This window comes from Rutilus rutilus, assembly GCF_951802725.1.
Source record: "Rutilus rutilus genome assembly, chromosome: 8".
In the NCBI taxonomy this organism is placed as follows: domain Eukaryota; kingdom Metazoa; phylum Chordata; class Actinopteri; order Cypriniformes; family Leuciscidae; genus Rutilus; species Rutilus rutilus.
Window position 1 is genome coordinate 19920389 of NC_140222.1, and position 26618 is coordinate 19947006.

The window sequence follows — 26618 nt, forward strand, 5'->3', positions numbered from 1 at the left end:
AAAATGCACAAAATAGCGCAATATTGAATTGAGTACTAATAAAGGATGTACATACTTACTTGCCTGAACTACATTTGTTTTTTTCTGTAGCATTTACTTCACCACAACATCATTTTTATCAGTGTACTCGATAAAACGAAGAAATGACAACTCGAGTGAGTGAGGGTGTAAGTAGTAACATAATACTCGTGAGGCGATCAAAGAAATGTCACATTTTATTTGCCAAGATTAAAACATTGATAAGTCAACATAACAGTTAATAAAAGATTAATAAAAAATAAAAAAATACTGTTCATGAAAATTATTATTACACAGGCAGCTAAAAGTACAAGGAATTTACAACTGTGTTCTCAGAGTTTTCACAGTTGATTTCGAATACCCAGGTACTCATGGCCTTATGTGATCATTAAGGGCTACTTTTCATGTGAAACTCTTCCCGCACTGAACACATGCAAGGCTTCTCTCCAGTGTGGATCCTATTATGCTTTTTCATGTTTCCTGACTGACTGAATCTCAAATCACAGTGTGAATTCTCTGGTGCTGTTTCAGTTCAGCATTATTAAAAAAGGTCTTCCCACAATCAAAGCACACATGATTCTTCACACCACTGTGTCTTTTCTGGTGTGCTTTTAAATTACTCAGCTGACTAAAACTCTTTCCACACAAAGAACACACGTGAGGCTTCTCTTGTGTATGAACTTTCAGATGGACCTTTAGGGATGATGCTGAAAAATACGTTTTCCCACACTGATCACAGTAAAACGATCTGTCACCAGAATGAAAACGTAGATGTAATTTAAGACTGAATGCATGTGTAAAACTCTTCCCACACTGATCACATGTATGTGGTTTCTCTCCAGTGTGGATCTTCATGTGATTATTAAAGTTTCCTTTTTGTGTGAAACTCTTCCCACACTGATCACATGTGTGCATTTTCTCTCCAGTGTGGATCTTCATGTGATTAATAAGGTTTCCTTTTAGTGTGAAACTCTTCCCACACTGATCACATGTGTGTGGCTTCTCTCCAGTGTGGATTTTCATGTGATCATTAAGGTGGCCTTTTTGTGTGAAACTCTTCCCGCACTGATCACATGTGTACGGCTTCTCTCCAGTGTGGATTTTCATGTGATCATTAAGGTGGCCTTTTTGTGTGAAACTCTTCCCGCACTGATCACATGTGTGTGGTTTCTCTCCAGTGTGGATCCTCATGTGATTAATAAGGTTTCCTTTTAGTGTGAAACTCTTCCCACACTGATCACATGTGTGCAGATTCTCTCCAGTGTGGATTTTCATGTGTACATTAAGGTGTCCTTTTTGTGTGAAACTCTTCCCACATTGATCACATGTGTGTGGTTTCTCTCCACTATGAACTGTCATGTGAAGTTTAAGACTTGTTTTGCTTGGGAATCTCTTTCCACAATGAAGGCAAGAATTTTTGTCTCTACTCAAAGATTTTTCTCTGATTTTGACATGATGATGTTTCTCATCTCTTTCACTCTGGTCTTCACTATCCTCATTCTGTTCACTTAAGCCTAAAATTAATTAAAACAAAGTTTTATTTTCATTCCTCCATTCTCCAAACCAGTTATTCTATGTACAGTCGTGAGGCAGTTTATTTTCTGTATAACTGTTAAGAAGACAGCCAATAAGCGTGCTTCACTGCGTGACGTCAGTCAGTTTATGCCTGCTGAAGACAGAGTTAAGTTTTCTGAGGCTGAGGAAACAGTAGTAATCGTTTTCCATAAAGTGGACATTCCCTTTCGTGAGTCATTGAAAATATGTAAGTTCAATTTGCTGTATTTACTAGGTGACTCTATATTTATGTTAGACAAGTAATTTATGACTTATTGGTCTGTTATCGCTTGTTTGTTAACTCGCACGAGCAGGGCAATTCCCGTGTACAAGTTCATTCTCCGTATTGCTGCCTTACTATGTTTAATTCTTCATTCAGTGATTTTAAGTGATGTTTGTAGGTTGTAAACTTATAGTATTTGATATTGTATATTAGTGGATTGTTAATTACTTGTCGATCGTCACATTTACCGTGCTGAGTGAAATTAGAATGACCTTTAGCCTACTTTCTTTCCGTGCGCTTCATGCGCCATCTAGTGGCACTGCATAGTACTACAGTAATGTTTTTCAGTACATATACTTTGAGAAAATGATTGTTTCTTGCCAATTGTGGAAAGTTATTGTTATTACTGTCTTCTCATTGTTATCTTTGTTATTCACAGACCACATCTCTATAAATGTCCACCATATGAGACTTTTGAGCAATAAATGCCCTGTGGTCTGACTGTGCATGCTGTCACTTCTGAATAATTTTATTCAATTCTGGGAACTGAATCCTGCCTCAGGTGTCCTGACCGACCCACCATTGCGAACACGCACCCACCTGAACTAGTGCACATATAGAACGAAATCCTTTTCACATGGTCCTTCGAGCCGGAGAAGAGTGTTTACACTGGACCCAGGATGTCAGAACCCCAGAGTGTAGAATATCAGATCCAAGGTGCACGGCCTAGACGTTCAGTTCGTCAGCCAGCATACCTCCAAGACTTCGAAGTTCAGTATCCAGCGCACACTCAAGTAAATGTACCTTTCAGACAAATAGCACAGCAGACACAAGGGCGAGAAGATAAACAATGGGACGATACCTCAATTGCTCGTCTGCAAACATCCCTAGATTACAGATTAGAAGAAGGAGCTGAAGGTGGAACACCTGATTCTTTAGAGGTAAAGAGTCCACAAACAGAGCCATGGTTTCTTAAGGACCAGTGGAGTGCACAAGATGACTATAGCCATTCTTTACCTCTGGAACTTCACAAGACAGTGTATGGCCTTGAAAAAGAGAATAGAGAGCTTCGTCAATCTCAATTATCAATGAGGGAGGAGATCAGACGACTGACAGAAATCCAACAAGGTATGCAAGACATGTTCATGAGGAGTCAATCAAGTCAAAGGTCATCTCCCATTGCTAAACAACAGTATATAGCCCGAACATCTCCGGTGCCCTCACCTAGAACCATTTACATGGAGTCAGAAAGACCTGTGCCTAAACCAGTAACCCGTGCTCATCCAGTACCAGCACCACGCAGAATTCCCACTCCGAAGAGTACAAACCCTTATAGTACAGACAGCCATGACCATCATGCTCCTCCTTCAGTTCAACATCAGTACGATGACACTCTTTCTACTGGTAGAGTAGCAGCCCAGGTTCCATCCAGTACACATAACCCCTACAGACATTACTCGGGTCGACAGCAGCCAGAGGTGGATAGCTCAGCCCCTACTCCCTCCATGCCCTCTGTGCATTATTCCGTCCAGCCCAACTGGTTACCAGCAAACCCTCCAATGTGGCAGATGAATGTGAATAGACAGGAGACAACCTACAGAGGTCCTCAGCCAACTATACCGTATTTTTCCCGTCGAGATCCAGGTGAATTCACCAGCCTTAAGTTAGCCTTGGGTAATCTGTTGCCAGAGGATGCAACGGAACTCTTTAAGTACCAGGTTCTAGTTGATCACTTAAAGTTAATGGAAGCCCGCTTGATAGCAGATTCATTCTTGAACTCCCTTACTCCATATTCAGACACTATGGCAGCACTCACTGAGAGGTATGGGCGACCTCACCAACTTGCTCTAAATAGAATAGCTGCTGTAATGGACTCGGCAGACGTCCATTCTGGAGATACTGCAGGCTTTGAACGCTTTGCGCTACAAATCCAGGCACTGGTAGGTCTCCTGAATACACTGGGCACAGAAGGAGAAGTTGAATTACGGTGTGGATCACATGTGGCTCGACTCCTGACTAAACTACCTCCAGAGTTGCGGTCATCCTTTAGAAGACACATGAGTTATGAACCAGGTGTTGTGTACACACTCCTTGACTTTGCTAAGTGGCTCAAGTTTGAGTCATGGTGTCAGGACCATGAAAGCATTGGTGGAGACAAAGCTCACAGAGTCAAACAAAGAACAGACTTCCGCAGGGATTCCAAGTTGAAATATCAACCAACCACAATACTCCATGGTGCAGATCAACCATCAGTATCGGTGCTGCCACAGCCAGCTAAAGCCATAAATAAAAGCAACGCCTTCTGCCCTTACTGTGATGGCAAAGACCACTACCTGAGCCAGTGTACGTTCTTCCAAACACTTTCCAAAGACCAAGTGACTGACTGGATAAAATCGAATAATAGATGTTGGAAGTGTGGACGCTCCCATCGAGCTGCGCAGTGCACTTTGAAGAAGCCATGTCGTTTATGCAATGGTAAGCACTTGCAAATCCTCCACGATGTGAATAAGCCAACAAAGGAAGGCACCTGTCTTGTCAGCTCTACCAATACACCACTGTACATGGACAGGCCTGAAGGGTCCAATCGAGTCCTTCTTAAGGTCATTAGAGTCATCCTGCAACACAAGGGTCAGAGCTTAGACACATATGCCGTGCTCGATGACGGTTCAGAGCGTACAATCCTTCTGTCGTCTGCAGCTCAAAGACTAGGTCTCACAGGGCAGTCAGAGGACTTAGCATTGAGGACTATAAGGCAGGACATCACAGTGCTTCATGGTACAGCAGTTTCCTTCAGGATCTCAACACCCTCTCAACCTAATAAGAGCTATCTCATCGAGAGAGCCTTTACAGCCGACCCATTGAGCCTAGCAGAACATTCTTATCCGGTTGCAGCTCTTCAACAGAAATACAGCCACTTGCGAGGTCTACCACTTCAGCCCATCCATAAAGCCAGCCCACTGCTGTTGATTGGAGCAGACCATCCTCACCTAATAACCCCTATAGAACCAGTCCGCCTTGGTCCACCGGGGGGTCCGGCAGCCATTAAAACACGTCTAGGCTGGACTCTGCAAGGTCCAGCACGAGTTCTTGAAGAGAAATTGAAGTCTCAGCAGTGTCTGCATATCACTATTAATCCTTCAATGGTGGAGCTTTTTCAGAATGTCGAAAGACTCTGGCAGGCCGACGTCCTCCCCATTAGATCCGAAGGGCTGGTCACAAGGTCAAAACAAGATCAAGAAGCTCTTACCCTTCTACAGACTCAGACCACAAGAGTACTGGTTGATGGAGTAAGCCGATATGCTACACCACTCCTACGCAAGAGAGACATGGCTCTTCTTCAGGCTTCTAAAGAGGCTGTACTGCCAAACCTAAGGAGTACAGAGAAGCGTCTGGAAAGGGACTCCATTAAAGCTGCTGCATACAAGGAAGAAATAAGGAAACTTGAAGTCTCTGGCTATGCATGCAAACTTTCCGCTGAAGAAGTCAACGATGAGGGTGAGTCATGGTTCATTCCTCACCATATGGTTCAACATAATGGAAAGAATCGTGTGGTTTTTAACTGTTCCTTCCAGTTTAGAGGCCACAGCTTGAATGACTACCTACTGCCTGGACCAGCGTTAGGCCCATCCTTATTGGGCGTACTGTTACGCTTTCGTGAGCACAGAGTGGCAATAAGTGGTGACATCAAAGGGATGTTTCACCAGGTCCGCCTTCTTCCTGAAGACAAACATCTCCTCCGCTTTGTGTGGCGGGACCTCGACAGAACCAAACCTCCTGATGTTTACGAGTGGCAGGTGTTACCCTTTGGCACCACCTGTAGCCCGTGCTGTGCCATTTATGCCCTTCAACGGCACATCATGGACCACAGCAAGCCCAATGATGATGTCAGAGCCACGGTAGAGAAAAACTTCTATGTGGACAACTGCTTGCAGAGCCTACCGTCACCTGAGGAAGCAAAACAACTGGTGGATAAACTCCGCCAACTTCTGTCCAGTGGTGGTTTCGATATTCGTCAGTGGGCAAGTAATGTCCCAAGCGTGGTTGAGCACCTGCCAGCAGACGCACGATCCAACAGCACAGAATTGTGGTTGTCACAAGACCGGACTGACATACAGGAATCCACACTGGGTTTAAAGTGGTACTGCCAATTAGACACCCTTGGGTATAAAACCCGACCAGTGAAGCCTGGATCACGTACCCTTCGTCATATCTACAGAGTACTCGCAACTCAGTACGACCCCCTTGGTTTCATCATCCCATTTACCACACAAGCTAAAGTTTTGGTACAAAAGTTGTGGGATAAGCAGAGAGAATGGGATGACCCCAATCTACTGGATGACCTTTTGAAATCCTGGAATGAATGGGAAGAACAACTCCCTACCTTAGCCAGCATTTCACTGCCTCGTTGTTTTGTATCTTCAGACACTGACCAGTTCCAGGTTACCAGACAGATACACATCTTCTGTGATGCCTCTGAGCAGGCTTATGGGTCTGTCTCATATCTGCGAACAGAAAATGATACAGGTCGAGTCCAGCTTGCCTTCATCATGGCCAGATCTAAAGTTGCTCCTAAGCGGAGACAAACCATACCTCGATTGGAGTTATGCGCAGCCCTGAATGGTGCTCAGCTAGCCAAACTGCTTGAGACTGAACTCACTGTGGGAATCAGCAGAGTGTTTATGTGGACAGATTCCACAACGGTACTTTCCTGGATCAAATCAGAATCTTACAGATTTAAAGTATTCGTCGGAACAAGGATAGCGGAGATCCAAGACCTTACTGCAGGGTGTACGTGGCGGTACGTGGACTCTGATAGGAATCCAGCAGATGACCTGACCCGAGGTAAAACCCTCAAAGACCTGTCAGTGACCAACCGATGGAGTCAAGGACCAGCATTCCTCCTTGAACCTGAGTCAGCATGGCCACTAACTCCTAGTATCCAACCTCCGGAGGATAAAGTAGAGCACCGTAAGGGAATTTTTTGTGGCATTTCAACAGAAATTATTCTCCCAAACATTCCTGATCCTGCCACCTACAGTTCCTGGAAGGAGCTAGTAGAGGCAACAGTCCAGAACCTTAAAGTAACCGAACAGCCGTCAGCGGCAGATTATCAAGCTGCAGAATTACTCATCCTCCAGAAATCCCAGAGTGACAGTTTTCCTGATGAGTACAGATCACTTAAAGCTGGGAAGCATGTACAGTCAACCAGTCGGCTACTTACCCTTGCACCAGAATTCGACGAGTCCAGCCAGCTCATCAGAGTTGGTGGTCGCCTGCGAAGGGCTGAAGGACTGGAATCATCAGTTATCCACCCTGTAGTTCTACATCCTCATCATTTCAGCACTAAATTACTAATTCAGGATTACGACAGCAAACTCTGCCACCCAGGACCCGAGAGAGTTTTTGCAGAAATGAGGAGAAACTTTTGGGTATTGAGAGGACGCGAAGCCATACGCAAGCAGCAGCATCTATGCAAGGAGTGTCAAAAGTGGAAGAGTAAGCCAGTTGTTCCCAAAATGGCAGATCTACCGCCGGTCCGCTTGAGACTACGTAAACCACCTTTCTACAGTACTGGCATGGACTGTTTCGGCCCATTTCAAATTAAAATCGGCCGACGCTGTGAGAAGAGGTGGGGAGTAATCTTTAAATGCCTAACTACAAGAAGTATTCATCTGGATCTTCTCACTTCTATAGATACAGACTCATTCTTGATGGCCTTAAGGAGGTTTGTAGCCCGGCGGGGCACACCATTTGAGTTAATCTCAGACCAGGGCACCAATTTCCGTGGAGGAGAAAGAGAGCTGCAAGAAGCCTTCTCTTCTCTCAGCCCTCACCTACAACAACAGCTGGCCAAAAGGAAAATATCCTTCCGCTTCAACCCACCAAATGCTCCACACTTTGGCGGGGCCTGGGAAAGAGAGATTCGGTCAGTGAAAAATGCCCTACGCACTACCATTGGCTCCCAGGTTGTGACCGAAGAGGTTCTCCTGACAGTCCTCATTGAAGTTGAAGGCATTCTAAACAGCAAGCCACTAGGATACACCTCAAGTAATATAGCTGACATTGATCCTGTTACGCCTAACTACCTGCTCATGGGGCGGCCAGATAGTTCCTTGCCACCAGTGGTCTATCCAGACACTGAACTCATGGGGCGGCGGAGGTGGAGGCAAAGTCAGGTACTGGCTGATCAGTTTTGGTCAAGCTTCGTCCGCTACTACCTACCTACACTACAGTCTCGTAACAAGTGGCATTCTGAGGTCAGGAACATCTCCAATGGAGATGTAGTTATGGTTGTAGACCCACAGGTCCCACGTGCATTGTGGTTAGTGGGCAAAGTTATGAAAACCTTTCCTGGTTCAGATGGCTGTATCAGAGCAGCTGAGATCCAAATCAATGATAAGATCTACACCCGACCTGTTGCTCGTTTGATTCCCCTTCCTTCTTTCTCAGACGAGGATTTACCTGTCAAAGACTTAACCCCCACAAACTGATTAAGCCTGTAGATGAACAAATATGCTCAACAGATTTGGGGGCGGCAGTGTTAAGAAGACAGCCAATAAGCGTGCTTCACTGCGTGACGTCAGTCAGTTTATGCCTGCTGAAGACAGAGTTAAGTTTTCTGAGGCTGAGGAAACAGTAGTAATCGTTTTCCATAAAGTGGACATTCCCTTTCGTGAGTCATTGAAAATATGTAAGTTCAATTTGCTGTATTTACTAGGTGACTCTATATTTATGTTAGACAAGTAATTTATGACTTATTGGTCTGTTATCGCTTGTTTGTTAACTCGCACGAGCAGGGCAATTCCCGTGTACAAGTTCATTCTCCGTATTGCTGCCTTACTATGTTTAATTCTTCATTCAGTGATTTTAAGTGATGTTTGTAGGTTGTAAACTTATAGTATTTGATATTGTATATTAGTGGATTGTTAATTACTTGTCGATCGTCACATTTACCGTGCTGAGTGAAATTAGAATGACCTTTAGCCTACTTTCTTTCCGTGCGCTTCATGCGCCATCTAGTGGCACTGCATAGTACTACAGTAATGTTTTTCAGTACATATACTTTGAGAAAATGATTGTTTCTTGCCAATTGTGGAAAGTTATTGTTATTACTGTCTTCTCATTGTTATCTTTGTTATTCACAGACCACATCTCTATAAATGTCCACCATATGAGACTTTTGAGCAATAAATGCCCTGTGGTCTGACTGTGCATGCTGTCACTTCTGAATAATTTTATTCAATTCTGGGAACTGAATCCTGCCTCAGGTGTCCTGACCGACCCACCATTGCGAACACGCACCCACCTGAACTAGTGCACATATAGAACGAAATCCTTTTCACAATAACCTTAAACAATTAAAAGGAAATGTCATAAAGTTAACACTAATGTAACACAAGAACATAAACAACTGCAATACAATATTATATATATAGACACAAATCTCATGTTTCTGATACAATCTCTCAGATATTTAATTAATGTAATGATTTTTGTTTTATTATTAATTAAAAAAAAATGTACACAATCTTTTACACAAACTGTAGATGTGTCTCAGTAACTTGTTTAATTTATAACTTTGTTGAAAAAGAAAATGAAAAAAACATAGAAAAGAACATTTCAGTTTCAGGCTCCAGTGTCCTGTATATTATTTGATACTTTAAACATGTTATTTCAAAGCTCTTTTAGTTCAATAAATTCAGTTTTATGAATTTAATATTCCTTACTCATTAATGACGAATCAAGAATAAACACCAACCTATTTGTTCTTCAGTATCTTCAGGTTTCATTCTGCAGGACTCTGGATCACTCATGTTCTCACTGTTCAGCTGTCTTCAGTTCTAGACTGATGGGAATATTCCAGCATGTATATGTGGACTGCAGTGGGAGGAGCTTCAGGTTCTGTGGCAGGAACAGCAGATCTGCTCAAATCAAAAATAATCAGTTAGCAAACTGATGTTTTCATTATTGCACACATTTTAATCATTCAATGTTTTGTTTTGATTTTCATAGATGGATAAAGTTACAAATAAAGTTATTTTTATCTGTCATATGAACAAATGGACAAAAGAAATAGAAAAATGGAAATAAATAGGGCCTACCATAATTAAAAGATTCCATTTTAAAATATAAAAATATATCAATAATACATAAAAAATAAAACAGAAGGTAAAATACATTTGTAAGCAAGAAATAACACACCAATTCAGGTCAACTTCATTTATAGCTTAGTTTTTGTTTGTTGGTTTTTAGATTTGTGTCGTTTTTGCATTTCAGACTGAAATTAAATGATTTTTAGAGATAGCCTATCTTGTCGATTTCAAAAGTGATAATGGTGTAGTTTGTTTCAGTCTGTCAGCACCGATGAAATGAGCTTTAAGTGGCAGTTTACATGAGATTGAAGACAACAGCATAATGAATGAAGTGAAAAAAACACGAACTGTTGACATGAAGTCAGCAGCTCTGTTAACAGTGACACTCTTGAAACAAGCTTGACACGATCAACAGCACAGATCTCACTTTATTATACAGTGATTTAAACAGATTATTTGAGTCATATTTTTTAAAGTAGGCTATACAAAACTACTAAACGAATACTAAATGCTAACCTGCCACTAAATGATTATTTAGCTTGCAAACATCAGAAACGACGCGATTAAAACAATGCAGAAATGACCCGTGTTAGTAGGCTAGCCTATACCGTGTGTTTTATGGTAAATGTACGACACTCTGTAAACTGCACAACTCACCTCAGAAGACTCGCGAGCGGGCTGGAGTCGCTGCATAACGACAAAACAATAACACAAACAAAGAAACAGTGATGATTGCACGCTGAGCTGAGCTAGCTCTGCGAGTGTGTATAAAAAAGTTGGTTTCGCCAGGTGTCGGTGATGGCGTCACAACACATAATGATCTTCAGCAACAGATGAACTTGATTACTGGCTGGCTATGGTCCGTAAAGTGAATAACTGAAGGTCGGGACCTTTATTGAACCATACGTTAATTTATTATGATCACAGAAGAGGTTTGACTTAAGATATTTAGAATAGGTCAAGGTTTATTAAGGCATAAATAGACACAAACTGACACATACAGTACATCTTAAAAGTAATAATAATAAATTATAAATAAATAAATATTAAAAAAGTACACATATATATATATGTATATATATACATACATACATATATAAACCTAAGAAATTTCTTTAAGACTATTTAACAATCGAATCGCACAGGGAACAAAGGAGTATTTGCATCGGTTATTTTTCATCTTTCTTTGGTATAGCGAGACCTGAAGGCAGCATAGAAAACTCCGGGTAAAGAAAGTGGTCATATCTAAAATCACAGAATGGACTCGAACTGTCAAGCTTCTGATCTTCCCACTGTTTGTGACTAATTTAATTAGTGCATTTTTATGTTTCACACTAAGATTTCCAAACCAGCAGCTAATGGAAAAGGACAGCACAATTTTCAGGGTGAAAATGAGAGAATCCAGAAGATTGGATGAGGTAATAGAACAAAAACACTTTCAGAAAGCCAGTTGGTGCAGATGCTATTCAAAGATTCACATATGTCAATTTTTGTAAACCAAATAGGCCTACTGATCCTGAAGAAGTTTGCATGACTTAATGAGAGAGCAACAGATATGTTTAATTCATTTATATTGAATCAGAATAATGCTTAATCACACCAATTGCCATCCTATTTGCTGAATTATCTGTTTTTTCAAACATGACTTTGTGTGTGTTGTGGAAATGATCTGAAATCAGTTTTATCTTATAGGACACACTGCTGTCCTTACTCTCTGTGTGCTGTAGAGGGCAGCATTTGACATCCTTTACGTCATTATAGAAGAGGACTTTATTCATATTTATATAGTAGCCTACACATGGTGGACAAAAGCAGTGAATGGTGAATTGGGTCTTACTGTGACAGTAATTGGTGTGAATCTCTCATGGACTGATGGAAACACATAATGTATAATAAGCTCTACCACACGTAAGGACACCTTTGATGGTCTTGTAGAAACTGCTTTCTTCCACCAACTCATGAACCATCTATTGTCATTACATCCACAATGAGTTATTTTATCTTCATGGCATTTAGGGTGAGATGGTTGTCACTGAGCACTCAACTTTATTATATATCTGCTATATTTTTTAAATATACAAGACAAACAACAAGCAGAAACAACTTATAAAAGTATAATTAAAAAAAAGTGCATTACAAAATTGAACACTGGTTTGGTTGGAACAACCTCAGCAGCTTTGATCTTGAGAGACAAAAAATAAAAATAAATAAAAAACAGTGAGTTAACATACTGACATCTGACTCCACATCCCAATGAGTGAATGTATGAGTCACGGGTGGTTGCTTGCAGACAGACGAGGAAGACGTATATGATTCAATTCAAAAGGTGTCTTCTCTACAGATCCAACAGAAAGGCAAACGGATAACAACACACTTAACATAGACAATTTTTTAGACAAAATTTAAGAAAAGTTTTACTGAAGATAGTAAAAGCTCTGATAGATAAGACTCACACAGGAGTTCGTAGGCCGCCCCGCTTACAGTTACAAAGATCACAGCAGTTATACCATTTCCAAGGTCTAATTGATAAACATAGTAATTTTCCACACATATACAGATAGACAGAAGCATATCTCCATAGATTATGCAGCTGACACTCGGACTCTGAAGTTTCAGGTCGCAGAATTGGGTTGCTGGGTGCCAGCATGTCCCGAACAACAACTCCGTCAATCTACAATAATGTCAGTGGTTCCTTAAAGGGATACTCCACTTTAAAATGAAAATTCTGTCATCATATACTCACCCTCATGTTGTTTCAAACCTGTATGAATTTCTTTCTTCAGCTGAACAGAAAGGAAGAAATTTAGAAGAATGTCAGTAACCAGACAGTTTCTGGGTCCCATTGACTTCCATAGTAGGAAAAAAATATACTATGGAAGTCAATGGGACCAGAAACTGTCTGGTTACTGACATTCTTCTAAATATCTTCCTTTCTGTTCAGCAGAAGAAAGAAATTCATAAAGGATTGAAACAACATGAGGGTGAGTACAGAATTTTCATTTTAAAGTGGAGTATCCCTTTAACCTGTAAGCAAGAAGACTAACACACACACAGACACACATCTTTTCCAAGGTTGGATTTTATCAGGCTCTAACAATAAACAGTTAGTCTCGTCTCAAAACATCAAGATAACAAGTTCTTTCTCTCAAGGATAGGAAACTTTAGTCTAAATGGAAAGTAAGTTCTTTAAATGGTCCCTTAAACTATAGACTTCAATGACACCCTGTGTGTTTTAACATGTTGAAGACCTTTCTCAAACACAAAACATTTCCTCATTTCATTTCTGGAAGCTGGGATAAATAGGCAAGCAATGTTACTGCATTCAAATATCAAATACAGACATTAAAGAATACATTAAAAAAACATTTCAGTAATCACACTGGTAACTTCTATAACCAAGTAAAATCTCCAGAGAGATCAAATTCAACTCATTTGAAATTTAGAAGGAAAAATATTGATTAATACCTTGATTATAATCACTCATTATACATTGAAGCAGCAGTGGATTCCAATCCACCCCCTTCAACATATACTGTATATATTATACTACGCCGGAGCACCACCTGAGTCTTCTCCTCCCATTTGTACCAGTGATGCTTGATTCCACTTCTCGCGTCCTGCGCAGACGTCAACGGCACAAATGGGTTGTAGTGTAGGTTGCCAGGCTGAGGTCACATATGGGCTGAGATTTGTACGATGTGTTGATTGTGTGAGTATGATGTTTCATACAAGATCTGGCAACTGTACAACCTAGTAGTACAGTATATTGATGTGATTATTCGTATGACGAGGTTTGGGCCATACAAATTACGCGAGTTCCCCGGATGAAAATACAGAACGGGAGGGTTGCAGGAGATGGGTGTGAAATATGGGAGACTTCGGGAAAAAAGTTCTGACCGTGTTGACAGGTATGATCATCAGACTTCTTGGTGCTGTTGCTGAGGGGCTGTTTGCTAATGAAAAAGGAAGAGTGGCAAATGGGGAAAGATAAGTGTATACAATTATAAAAACATTTGGAAGTGCACCACAATGGAAAAGAAGTTTAAATAAAATTTATACATACATTTCATTCTTCCAAAAACTTCAGTTTGAAAGAAATCCATTTGATTCCAACTCTGGCAGGAACTGGACCAGTTTTACTATAATAATAAAAGAAGAAAAAAATTATTTTAAATACCACCGCATAAAAAATAAAATAAAAATAAAAGGTTTGTAATACAACAATACTGACAATTACGAAAATATTTCAAAAAAATTTTACATGATTTTTGTAGGGGAAAAAAGTCATTTTTCTTTTACCCAATTAGTCATAGGTAATACTTGCCTGCTTGATCTCGTCTTCTCTTCCTCCAACAACAGAACAGTAATATCCCTACTACTGTGAGTGCAGCCAGAACCAGGACTACATACATCGGCCATCGTGAGCATTGAACTGGTGGACGACCTGGTGCAGTCACGGCTGGATAGATGGATACATAAATTATATAATATGTAGGCCTTTATTTCATATAAAGTTCATTACGTAGACATTTTTAAGACCCAATGAATAGAGTCAGAGTTTTTTTGGATCACAACAAAATGCAAACTCTGTCATAATTTACTCTGCCTTGTGTTGTTCCACACCTGTATGACTTTTGTTCTGTGGAACATAAAATAAGACATATTTAATTGTTTTGCCCTTACAATGTACATGTTCCACATAAGAAAGAAAGTCATACAGGTTTGGAACGACATGGGGGTCAGTAAATGATGACAGAATTTACATTGAGTGAACTATCCCTTTTTTTACTGAATTAATTTTATATGCATTTAAAATGTAGAATCTTTCTGTTCTGGGAATATCAGCCTATAAATATTGATTGTTGCAATAAGGGGCTCAAATTTCTGTCCAATGAATTGCTATACTTGCAATAAAAACATCTCCTCCCTCTAATATTTAGCGACATATAGTGGCTGCAAACTAAACTTGCATGGTTTTAAAAAATGAAGCATATTAATTAGTCTGAATGTGTCTCATCAGCCTTTTGAATAATCATTGGCCTAATATGAATATATTGAAATTCTCTACTCACCATTAACGGAAACATTGAAAGCCTTTTTTGTGGTGCTATTGACAATGACATTCAGTTGATAAAGTCCAGAGTCTGTGGTTTTGATGTTCATGATGGTAAGAGATCCAGTCTGAAGGTCAAACCCCAGTCGGTCCTTGAATGTTTCATTACATATACCGTAATACATAATGGTGTCGCGCAGGTCAACTGTAGCCGAACAGTTATTAGGTCCAAATTTCTCCCACAGTATTAGATCCGTGGAGTGTTTTAAAGTAACACCAGTGGATAGAGTGACAGATTTTCCCTCAGTCGCTGATACTGACTTCACTCCATCCGCCTCGACAGCAAACACACCTGGAAAAACATTCAAGACAAGTGTCTCAATCACTCAATTTACTCACAACTTCTTTTTTTTATCTTAAAATAATTATTCTTCCCATTCTCCATTGGGAAGTATTTCGTAAATATGCCATCTGCAAACACCAGGGTAACTTATCCTCAACTAGAAAATAAATATGACCCAAAAATCACACATATAGTAGGCTGCAACATCCCTTCACAATACCCCACAGTGACAGTGGAAACATTGATGCTTCACACAAACACCTTCCTCTTTGAATAACATTATTTCTGTTAGGAGGGCAGTAAAACTCTAAGCAGTTGGAATCGTCTCGAAATGCTTAACAATTTTGAAAAACAATATAAAAAAACAGGACAATATTATGCCATTGTTATGTATTATGCACAATTATATTACAAGCCTGTTACCACATGTAGCCAATAGAGGACAGCAAGTACACTTTAAATTAGGCCTATACATAAAATCTTTATAATTATATTTAAATGGTTGAATCATGCCAACATTGACCGATGCTTAAACTTTCATATCAAGTGGGATTTTCTTGCGTAATACTAGGTTACTCCAGGGATTACTCTGGAGTTACTTACCTCATAATATGCTAAAATGCACTTTTGCTAAATCTAGATAAATCGACTAAATCTACTTTAAATTAAATAGGTCAAGTAGGAGACATGCATACGTGAAACCGTCCGATCCTTAGGAATCCGTGGATTATTATCGTGACAAAAGTAAGAGAACTATGACAATTGTTCAATGGAAAAATGTGTCTGTGTCACATGTGGAAAGAAAGCAGGAAAGTGTCTAAACCACAGCAGTGGGCGATGCTTTACACTCTCTCAAGCACAGATAGACCTTTAACAGCCACTCTCATTCAGGGCTTTTTTTTTTTTTTTTTTTTTTACTTTCAGTTCTGTCATGCACATGCCCACACAGAATCTGTTCCTGCAAAACTTCTCAGAGAGCTCTGGAGATTTTATTCTAATAGGGATCATTTGAACATGCTTTCAAATATCAATAAGAGTGTATTAGCTTGATGTGACTTGTTTTAATCAGCACAGAAAATATAATAAAAAGTCAGCTGTGTCTACGGATGTGCAATGAGTCTATCACCAACATAACACCCCAAAACCACAGGACTGAGAAAGTAACACCCACTGGACGGTTGCAGTAATGAGAGTCATTGGCTGAACCTGCTCTTCCTTACTAAACTTTACAGAGACTCAAAAGTGATACTAGTCAGTCTTATACAATGCCCATGTGGACTGTCTTCTTGTTTTTCATCTGTGTCCATGGTGAGTTATGTAATATTACATTTATCATTAGTTATTTTGCCTCTGTTAAGAGTTTTATCCTGATGAAAGTCACTCTGCTAATGCTAAATCATCAGTATTTACAACTTGTTGCGGTTAAAGAGGAAATACCTGTGAACATGAAGCGTAAACTGATCATTGATCATTTATTTATAAATGGCACACAGAGGAGCTATGTGGAAACAAAATGAAACTATATCCTGTTGCTGAACACTTCCTTTGAGGTTCTTTTGAAAGACAATTAAACAATTCATTTTAACTGCTGTTTCTAACCAACAACCTCATTTGAATGTGTTCCAGATGCTCAGACAGATGCAATGATCTCAGTATCAGTGATGGAGGGAGATTCTATCACTCTAAACACTGGTGTCACTGAAATACTTAGATATGATCGTATTTTGTGGTTTTTTGGACCTTCAGACACTCGTATTGCTGACATTAATGATCAGGTCATCACTATATATGACCAAAGTATGAGATTCAAAGACAAAATGCAGCTTGACCTTCAAACGGGATCTCTCACCATAAAGAACATCAGAACCACAAACTCTGGACTTTATAAACTAACTGTTCTCAGCCAACGAGGGGTTTCACACAAAACATTCACAGTTACTGTATCTGGTAAGTGAAATATACCTCCTCTATCATATTTTTGGTTTTATTTATCTTTCAGAGGGGAACTATTCTGGAAATGTGATGCAGTTTGTTCACTCACTCGTCAATGTTAAATGTGGTTTCACACTTTGGTGGTTCCTTCATCTTCTTTTTGTTTGTTTTCTTTTTGGTATAAAGCACCTGTTTCAACACCTGTCCTTCAGACAATCCCACAAGTTAGCCATTATCCAGGTGAGTTTCATAGCATTATAGCATGAAGATTATTTCTTTTAAAGGGGTCATCGGACGCAAAATTCAGTTTTATATGGTGTTTGCATATAAATGTGTCTTTACACCATATAATGAAAAAAATTCCATTCACTCCTTTTTTAAATAGCCTCAACACTTTATAATCAAGCCATTTGGATTTTCTGAGCAATATGATGTCATATTGCTCATGCTCCGCTCACGACCACTGACGGACTGTCCCGTATTAGCATATTTCCTCCCTTAGCCATTTGTATGCTTTCTGTGAGCAGGTTACCATGGCAGCCCTTTAAGTGTCTTGTGTGACACCATAGACTGTAAAAAAAGATGGACGACGCCCCTTCGCTCTCTTCCATTGATGAGAACTGAAGCCGCCAGTGTCCCGATATAGCGCTGACATATTGGAACTTGAGTCTGCGCAGTAGCGATCTCGGGACCAGACCTGCGCAGTAGTGAGCAGGAGGAAGTAAAGCCGCGAAATCAACGCTCCGCCCTCACTCTCGCAGAATGCACTCTCCCTGAGTGCACTTTTTTAAAAATGTATTGCAGTACGACAAGAGGCTTGTTAAAATAAAGTAAATACAATCTCCTCAGTCCTCCGAAGATCCCGAAAAAAATGTCCATTGGTGCTTCAGTGACTACTTCGCTCAGAGAACCTGTCAATCACAGCTGTCAATCATGACGTTATACCACCGCATCACGTAACTAACTAAAAACTAACTTATTTTTGAAACAAACACTTGAACTTACATCAGCGTGATAAAAACGACAGCAAATGAAAGAAACCACCTTTGGAAAAAAGATATTTGAAGTGTAATTTAATTGTTTAGTTGGTCTCACGTCCCGTTGAATAACACGGGGAGGCGGGACTTATGACCTATACTAGGACCAGTCACCAGGGGGCGATCGAGACGTTTTGGCTTCACTTTTCAGGGCTTGTGCGGCACACTTGTGTGACACCCCCCATGGAAGAGAGGGATAGGGTGAGCAGTTGCTCATTATCATTTAAAGAGACATGCACCGAAACGGGCCGCTGTGAACAGAGCAGTTTTTGAGGAGGTAAAAAGGGTGGTTTGTGTGGTAAATTTTTCCTTACCTGGAACCTAATTACCTGGGGCGTCTCCAATCGACACCCAAGCGTCTACAGTCAACACTTAATAAATATATCTGGGGCGTCTCCAGTCGACACTTAAAGGTCCCATGACATGAAATTTCCACTTTCTGAGGTTTTTTTTAACATTAATATGAGTTCCCCTAGCCTGTATATGGTCCCAAAGTTTCTAAAAATTTTAATCGGTGTAAATCGAGCTTTTGCTATTTTTCTCTGCCTTTGAGAAAATGGATGCTCAACCAGGCTGATCTTGAATCTCCTCCTTATGACGTCATAAGGAGAAATGTTACCTCCCCTTTCTCTGCTTTGCACGCCCAGAGAATATTTCTCGCCCATGAGAAAATGAGCTAGGAAGTAGAACGCGCGTGCGCGATTTTAGTTTGTCCACGAGAGATATCATGGCTTTTGAGCGAGCGAAGCATAATAATTGCTCAATAATTGGATGTACAAATGAACATCGAATGGTCAATACAGAGCTGGGCTTGCTGAACGTCGGACAAGTAAGTCAACAAAATTATATAGCCTAAGTGTGCTGCTTTACTGTTTATGGTTACCTAGCTTCTTACAAGTAGAATGTGGCTGTCACATTAGCTATGCAGCTATGCAGTTACTTGCGCTAATGTAAAGGTAGACAGCATCAAGTTACACATACTGTAACGCGAGTGTTACATTTCTTTGTTATTTGGATAACCGCGTTTTCCCGTTGGTTATATGGCGCGCGCGATATCCGCATTTCAAGATCGCAGAGCTTGATGTAATTGTAATAAGATAAATTACAGACGTTACAGATCTCTCATGAAACGGCAACAGTAGGTTCGCGTTACATGATGATAACTGTAAACCATCCGAATAAAGTACCGTATCCAGACATAATATTTTAAACTAACCATTCGGAAACGTCCTGCTAGAGCCGCTGAGTTGCAACTTCTTCATCCGTTGCTTCTCCATCTGGATCGGATTCTGGGTCAAACTGAAATGCTTGAACGACTGCGTGTCTTCGTGCCATTGCAATATATCCAACATAAACAAATATGCATGGCATCGTTGCGCAAGATGGTCAAGGCCACACCCACCCTCCACCTTGCGCCGCCTTTCTCCTCCTCATTAGTATTTAAAGCTACAGACACCGAAACGGCCCATCTGAAGGAAGCTCATTCTGGGACTGGCTTGTAGTGGCTATAATTCTGCACCGAGGCTGAATTTTTGGAAAGAGATTTCAGATACAGTACTAAGGACCACTAAGGACTATATTAAAGCCTACAAAAAGTAGCATGTCATGGGACCTTTAATAATCTCTATATAGCTCTTGCATCTACAGTCGACAACTGGCTTTGAGTTCCTTACCCTAACTAATGTGCTGCGCAGCATTAATCACCGACAGACTTCAGACAATGCCTTCAAATATGCTTTAATCACGGCCGAAGGATCTCGAGCAATTCTCAGAGAATCCCACCCAAAAAGAAGAATACATCAGGTTTTAAAGACAGACACAACAAATAAGATAATGACTAACATGTCACCTTCTATCAATATGATTGGTTCAATTGGTAAAAAAGCAAGCAATGGATTTAACCCAGCAGTTTGTGTTTTAAACACACAAACAATTCTAGTTAATTTCAAGTCAGACATGACTTGACACACAATGCTATCATATGTCTTGCGAATGCAGCAGGTTCAAAAATGAACATTTGAGAACACTTAATGGTACTAGAGGTCATGAAACCCATTTAGTTCCCATTTTTCATGGAATTGTTTATGAATTAGAACAAATAAGTGAGATCAAATAAAATGCTGTACATGTATTACTGTACAGTATGATTTAATATAGAACCCAATAGCATATTTAACTTGATTTGTACTGATACTGCCTATTAACAATCTCCCTTCTCTTCTCTAGCTTCTCTGCCCATTCCTGTCATCACCAGTGATTCTTCACAGTGTTCACTTTCATCATCAGTGTCCAGATGTTCACTGGTGTGTTCAGTGTCGAATGTGAGTGATGTGACTCTCTCCTGGTACAAAGGAATCAGTTTATTGTCCAGCATCAGTGTGTCTGATCTCAGCATCAGTCTCTCTCTACCTCTGGAGGTGGAATATCAGGATAACAACACTTACAGCTGTGTGATCAACAATCCCATCAGAAACCAGACCACACATCTGGACAACATCAGTCAACTCTGTCACACATGTGAAGGTAAAGTCTGGTTCACACGGCAGGATAATTAGGCCGATTTTAGCCCCGATTTACCCCTTCCGACAATCTTAAGGATGCTCCGATTATCGTAAAATAATCTGATCAGATATTCCTGCCGTGTGTGGTGTTTTAAGACTGCTCTCGTCTGCTCGGAATGACGTCGGGACTGCTCCGATCTCAAATCGGGGATATCCAACATGTTGGATTTTTTTGGCCTGATTTCTCCTCGTGTGTGGTGTCCCCCGGGGCAATATTTTTTTCCCCAGGATGGTAGGGGGAGTGTTATGAAGCATTCGAGTCAGAGAGATCCATATGCAGTGTGATTTATTGATCAGAGTAATCAAACAGGCAATGGTCAGAACCAGCAGATACAGCAGTGAAGACAGGGCTAAATCGTAGTACAATACCAGGCAAAAGGCCAAGGCAGGCAGCAGACAATCAGAGACAGAGATAAAAGCAGTGGTAACGTAGGCAGACAGGGAGAAATCCAGAAACGGGCAAGGTCAAAAAGAAACGGGCAAGGTCAAAAACAAACAGACAGTCCACGGGAATAAACGCTCAGTAAAGTTCACAACAGTAAAACAAGACTTCGCTCCGAGTCTTGCGTGAGTGTGGCTTAAATGGGTGTTTGATCATGAGGTGCAGACTAATATGATAGTCTGGTGTGGAGTGCCCTCTAGTGGCTTTCAAAGGCACTCCAGCTGGTGACGTTACAGGAAGACTCATGAATATTCATTAGGAAAGTCATCCCTGATTGGTCTTAACCCCAGTGATGGGTCGGTTTAGGGAGGTCATAAGACCAATCAGGGATGACTTTCCTAATGAATATTCATGAGTCTTCCCCTACCATCCTGGGAAAAAAAAATATCCCCCCCCCCCCCCGGGGACAAACGAGCACGCAGCCTGTGGACTGTGGCGTGTAGCCAATCAGAAAGCGAGGTAGCACCAGGAAAGTATAGTCCATGCTCGCGTTGTCTCCACTTCTTTGACCATCGCCTTTTCTTTTGATAACGTTTTTTTTTGGGGTTAAAAACAAACTACAAACTATCGCCACTGCATCCTTTTCGTTTGCCATGATTGTTTACTCTGAAGTCACGTTTGATCTCGAGAGATTTTGCGAGATTTCCCATCTGACCTAGGAATGCTCAGGATGAGTCAAATCGGTTCGTGTGTGATGTGTTGATTTTGCCGTGTGGCTGCGCACCACACACTGTACGACCAAAACTGTTAGACCCGTGATTTTTTTATCCCCGTGTGTGGGGTCTCTCAGGTTTGGAAAATCGGCCGACAATTTTAAAATCGTGCCGTGTGAACCAGGCTTTAGTGAGGTGTTGCCATATTTATGATAAACAAGTACATTGCCTTTACTTTGGTGTCTAAGTGCAATAATCTATGCTCATTGAAAAGAACAATGTTTTCTTATTTTTATTTAGACTCTGTCCAGTGTTGTGGTTTCACTGAAGCTGTGATCCGATTGGTCATCTCTGCTCTGGTGGGCGTGGCTACTGTTGCTGTGCTGGTTTATGACATCAGATCTACTAAAATTCATCAGGAAAGGAGAGCACATGTACATCATCATCAGTCCCTCACTGATACAATATAGTTGTTGAACAACAGTCTCATTACCCTCAAATACAATTTGCCCTGTCATAATGGGTTATGAGATGATTTTGATGTTGATTTTTGTTTTTGGTATGGACCTTTTTTATTGACTTTGCATATTCTTTTTCTTCAGATACGATTTAAAGTCTAAGACAGCACTTACAAAAAGATAGATTGGATAAAAAAAAAAAAAAAAAACTATATACAAGTTGTATGGAGATGCAAAACATTTCTAAAAAATATCAATATCAATCAATGCCCTAAGAAAAGCCAATTCATTTTGAGTTCCAAAGGTTCAGGAGAAGCATGTTCATTTAATCTGATCCTAAAAAATTAAAAAAGACGCCTTCCAAATAAAAATAAGTACAAACTGGTGTCCTACTAGTTTAGAACAGCAATAAAGGCACAAATGGCATGTAATTTGGGAAGATATATAATATTAACTAAGAAATATCACAGAAGCAACAGTGCTAACATCCAGAGTCAGATCATCAGTTTCTACTTTAGTAACATTAGTAGTTGCAGAATCTCCCTCCATCACTACAGCGCATGAGTAATTATTATGCAAGTCGAAATTCTGATCATATATTTTTAAAAGCTTTATAGATCAATAGGTTGAGAGTGACTCTTGAAGGACCAGCACCACATCCTCTCGTTTTACAATTGGTAAAATGTGCTTGATTAATCGATTTGGATAAGATTTGTGCACACAATGTATTCCTATTCCTGTTACGGCACATTCAAGACAAGTTCATAAACTAGTGCTAGACTTGCTATTGCAAATAACTCCCACTATCAAACCATATGCTTTACGATTATTTTCATTTGCCACCACAACTACTAAACTATTGCAGGCCTGATGAGTGTCTCTTTATCTTCACTTTCTACTGCAGTCCCTCTTGTTCACCACCAGAGGTCAGCACTGACACACTACTTTTCTTTTTCTTTTTCTTTTTCTTTTTCTTTTTGTAAAGCTTGCCTGTTTTCTAGATTGTTTCTTTGCTCAATGCCTACTATTTGGACTATTCGTACACAGGCTAATTTGTTAATCCCCAATAAAAGTCTTTGTATGAAGATCATTCTAACTTATCTTTAAAGAATTTTTCTGACAGGTCTGTATTGTATAATAATTATAGCACATGCAGTTTTTTTTTTTAGAAATACCAAATGTTTGGAGTTTTCACCATGACAACTCAAAAATGACTGACATTGATTGAATAATCAAATTTAGCACTGGAAATATGATTATATTTTGTAATTATCATTCATATGTGACAACTTCAAATTGTTTGTCATAAATCAACATCTCAGAAAAATGTTATGGGTTTTCAAATCAGTATATGACTTTCTGTTCCAAAATTGCATACATTGATTTCATACATGTCCATTGTAGTACACCATGACTTAAATCATGTAAATCAGGTATTTAGTATATATATGAAGAGTTCAGATGCAAAAGCCTCTAAGTGCCATCAGAAATTTTCTCATAGAATGATCATTTTTATCAAGCTTGTATATTTAAGTTCAGTAATTTCACTTAAATGACAATTAGGTCATCTTTATTGCCATTTAAGTGAAATTATTGAATTTAAATATACAAGCTTGATAAAAATGATCATTCTAGAAGAAAATTTCAGATGGCACTTAGAGGCTTTTGCATCTGAACTCTTCATATTATATATATATATATATATATATATATATATATATATATATATATCAATATTCCTATGAAATATTATACATTCTTATGAAATTGTTGTGATACAGTGATTTTGTGATACAGATACAGTGTACATTGCAATGGGACTACACATGTATGGTCATTTTACCCAAATATTGCATAAAGTAAAATAGTATATCAAATAATTCTGTTATATCTTTCAGAACATTGTTGAGAATCATCTTTATAAAGTTTGGTTAAAGAAAATCCTGAAACCTAAAAACTGATTGGTGAATGTCTGAAAATAAATCTATTGTTTTTGCTATAGGCCTTTCTGCCTTTTTATTTATAACTGAGTCCTGTCGTCCACAGTGTAACACATGAATAAAATATTTTTAAAAATCCCCATTTGTTTCTTATGCTACAAACAATGTTATTTATGTGATTTTTTTAACCTTTAAATTACATCTAAAACTACATACACAAAACCTTTTGTTTTTTTGTCCAGAAAGCTTTCTTCATTTAATATTGATATTTCTTTGGAGAATCTTTATGTTTTATTTAATTTAAATTTTAATCGATTTTATCAATACAGTATTATTAATTAAACAATTAAAGCACATTCTTCACATTCTTTCAACCTAAATTCAAAAAAACTCATTTCATGCATTACCCTCTAAATTCTGCTCAACATCAGTGCCGGCCCGAGCCTTTTGGGGGCCCTAAGCAGAATTTGATTTGGGGCCCCCTCCCACCACGCAGAGTCACCTGTGCTTGACGATTATTGACACAATGTCACGCTATAATGTTACATTATAAATGAATACAATGAGGTTATGTATTAATACAAAATAAATACTTAATAAAAAATAGATACTTAAATTTTTAAAACTTTTTCTTTACTCTTTTACTAACTCTTGGAAACTTCTGAAAACAAACTGTCACAAAACATATAAAAAAAAAATTATTTGCAAAATATCCTCCAACGTTTTGCAACACTTTGCAGTTTGAATGATGTCTTGTATGAACATGACGGAGTATGTTTTTATGTTTCCACTGTTCGATCGCGCCCGCGACTCTCTCTCTCACACACACACACACACACACACACACACACACACACACACACACACACACACACACACACACAACATATTCCAGCTTTGTAATCTCGACTTCCACTGTGATGTTTCCAAGCACATTTTTGCGCGTGTGAAGAGGATGATTTTTTCCGTCGATATTGGAACGTGAGTGAAGTACAAAGCCTATGATAAAGAATAGTTTACCATCCAAATCCATCGCGAATGTTGAAACATTTTGATTCTAATGAGAGAGATACGTGAGCCCAACGCCGCTTACTTTCACTTTCGCTTTAAATTATTTCGTTTTGGCTTAATTTATAGTTTTTTTATTTATTATTCTTGTTCTGTTCTGAATATCATTACATTTAAAGGATAAATCATTGATAAAATCACATTTTTGTGACATGGATTAACATTACCGTGACTTTGCGCACAAATTGTCTATGCACGCGAAGTTATGCGCATGACTCAAACACTGGCAGACACAGCAGCAGTTGTAGGCAGCTATATTGATCATGAAATCAGAATTTTCTTGTCTTGAATTATTAATCCTTTCATTCATTTATGTCACTTGTTTAAGTTAGTTAATATGTAAAAAAAAAAAAAAAAAAAAAAAAAAAAAAATCGATTGGGGGCCCCCTGGTGGCGAGGGGGCCCCAAGCAGCCGCTTGGTTCGCTTATGCCTCGGTCCGGCCCGGCTCAACATATCTCACATTGGGTGTGTCTGGTGTTTCAAACATGATATTTTATGACTCTTGCCACTAGATGTCCTTATAGCTCCATTTGGAGCAAATGAGCTGTTCTGGGTCCTAAAGACAATTAAATTCATCAGTATGCATTCATATATCTATTTAGACATTATACAATCTTTTTTTGGTAAAGTTTTAGCATTTTTGGTAAAGTTTTTTAGCACTAAAATTCATAAAAATTTCCCAGTAGATAATTATTTTTAGGTTTTCTATATACTTAAGTGTCAGATATAGTATTCAAGTTAGTAAGGCGGGCAGCCTTAAAAGTAACTAAAAGTAACGTTTTTTACTTAAAAGTAAAACCTTATCTAATATATATATATATATATATATATATATATATATATAGCTTATTAAATATATCTTTTATCTAAAACCTTCTAAAATATCTATTTAAAAATGCTGAATTTTAATTCAGAATAAATTAACTGCTGCTGCAGCTTTAAAAAATGCATCGGGAATGTTCTATAGTCTCATGTCTTTATTTTTGTGTGTTTGTTCTGGATTGTGCCGGATTTTTTATATATTTTTGACAAAAAAAAAAAAAAAATCCTCACATTCCATTCATTCTTATGGGGGTCAAATTTACCCTCGATGGAAAATTTGTTAACTTTTTTTAATTTCAACCATATAAACTCCTCGGATTCAGTCATTTTCTTTAAGCAAGAAACACTAGCTTGTTTTATGTAGGCTGTTTGAAGAGCAGAGAATAGTGTCTTATTCAATTATTTGTCGTCGAGTCATCG

At 39.2% G+C, this 26618-nt stretch overlaps 2 protein-coding genes across 2 annotated transcripts; one reads left to right on the forward strand and one right to left on the reverse strand.

The window, feature by feature from the left end:
* Window positions 1-180: 180 nt before the first annotated feature.
* LOC311295950 (uncharacterized protein) lies at window positions 181-10705 on the reverse strand. Its single transcript, XM_084417516.1, has 3 exons — window positions 10546-10705; window positions 9555-9717; window positions 181-1532 (listed from the first exon to the last, which is right to left on the reverse strand). The coding sequence occupies exons 2-3, from the start codon at window positions 9607-9609 to the stop codon at window positions 514-516; spliced, it is 1074 nt and encodes a 357-aa protein (XP_084273642.1). The 5' UTR covers window positions 9610-9717; window positions 10546-10705; the 3' UTR covers window positions 181-513.
* A 5789-nt stretch (window positions 10706-16494) lies between these two features.
* On the forward strand, window positions 16495-23783 carry LOC311295958 (uncharacterized protein). The gene is made up of 5 exons (XM_084417535.1): window positions 16495-16592; window positions 16911-17231; window positions 17403-17456; window positions 20480-20776; window positions 22210-23783. The coding sequence occupies exons 1-5, from the start codon at window positions 16550-16552 to the stop codon at window positions 22377-22379; spliced, it is 885 nt and encodes a 294-aa protein (XP_084273661.1). The 5' UTR covers window positions 16495-16549; the 3' UTR covers window positions 22380-23783.
* Window positions 23784-26618: the final 2835 nt, after the last annotated feature.

Coding starts and splice junctions, on each gene's coding strand:
- LOC311295950 (XM_084417516.1), bottom strand. CDS start 9,609: ATGAGTGATCCAGAGTCCTGCAGAATGAAACCTGAAGATACTGAAGAA. Junction 1,533..9,554: donor AGATACTGAAGAACAAATAG/GTTGGTGTTTAT, acceptor AATTAATTTTAG/GCTTAAGTGAACAGAATGAG.
- LOC311295958 (XM_084417535.1), top strand. CDS start 16,550: ATGCCCATGTGGACTGTCTTCTTGTTTTTCATCTGTGTCCATG. Junction 17,232..17,402: donor ATTCACAGTTACTGTATCTG/GTAAGTGAAATA, acceptor TTTGGTATAAAG/CACCTGTTTCAACACCTGTC. Junction 20,777..22,209: donor ACTCTGTCACACATGTGAAG/GTAAAGTCTGGT, acceptor ATTTTTATTTAG/ACTCTGTCCAGTGTTGTGGT.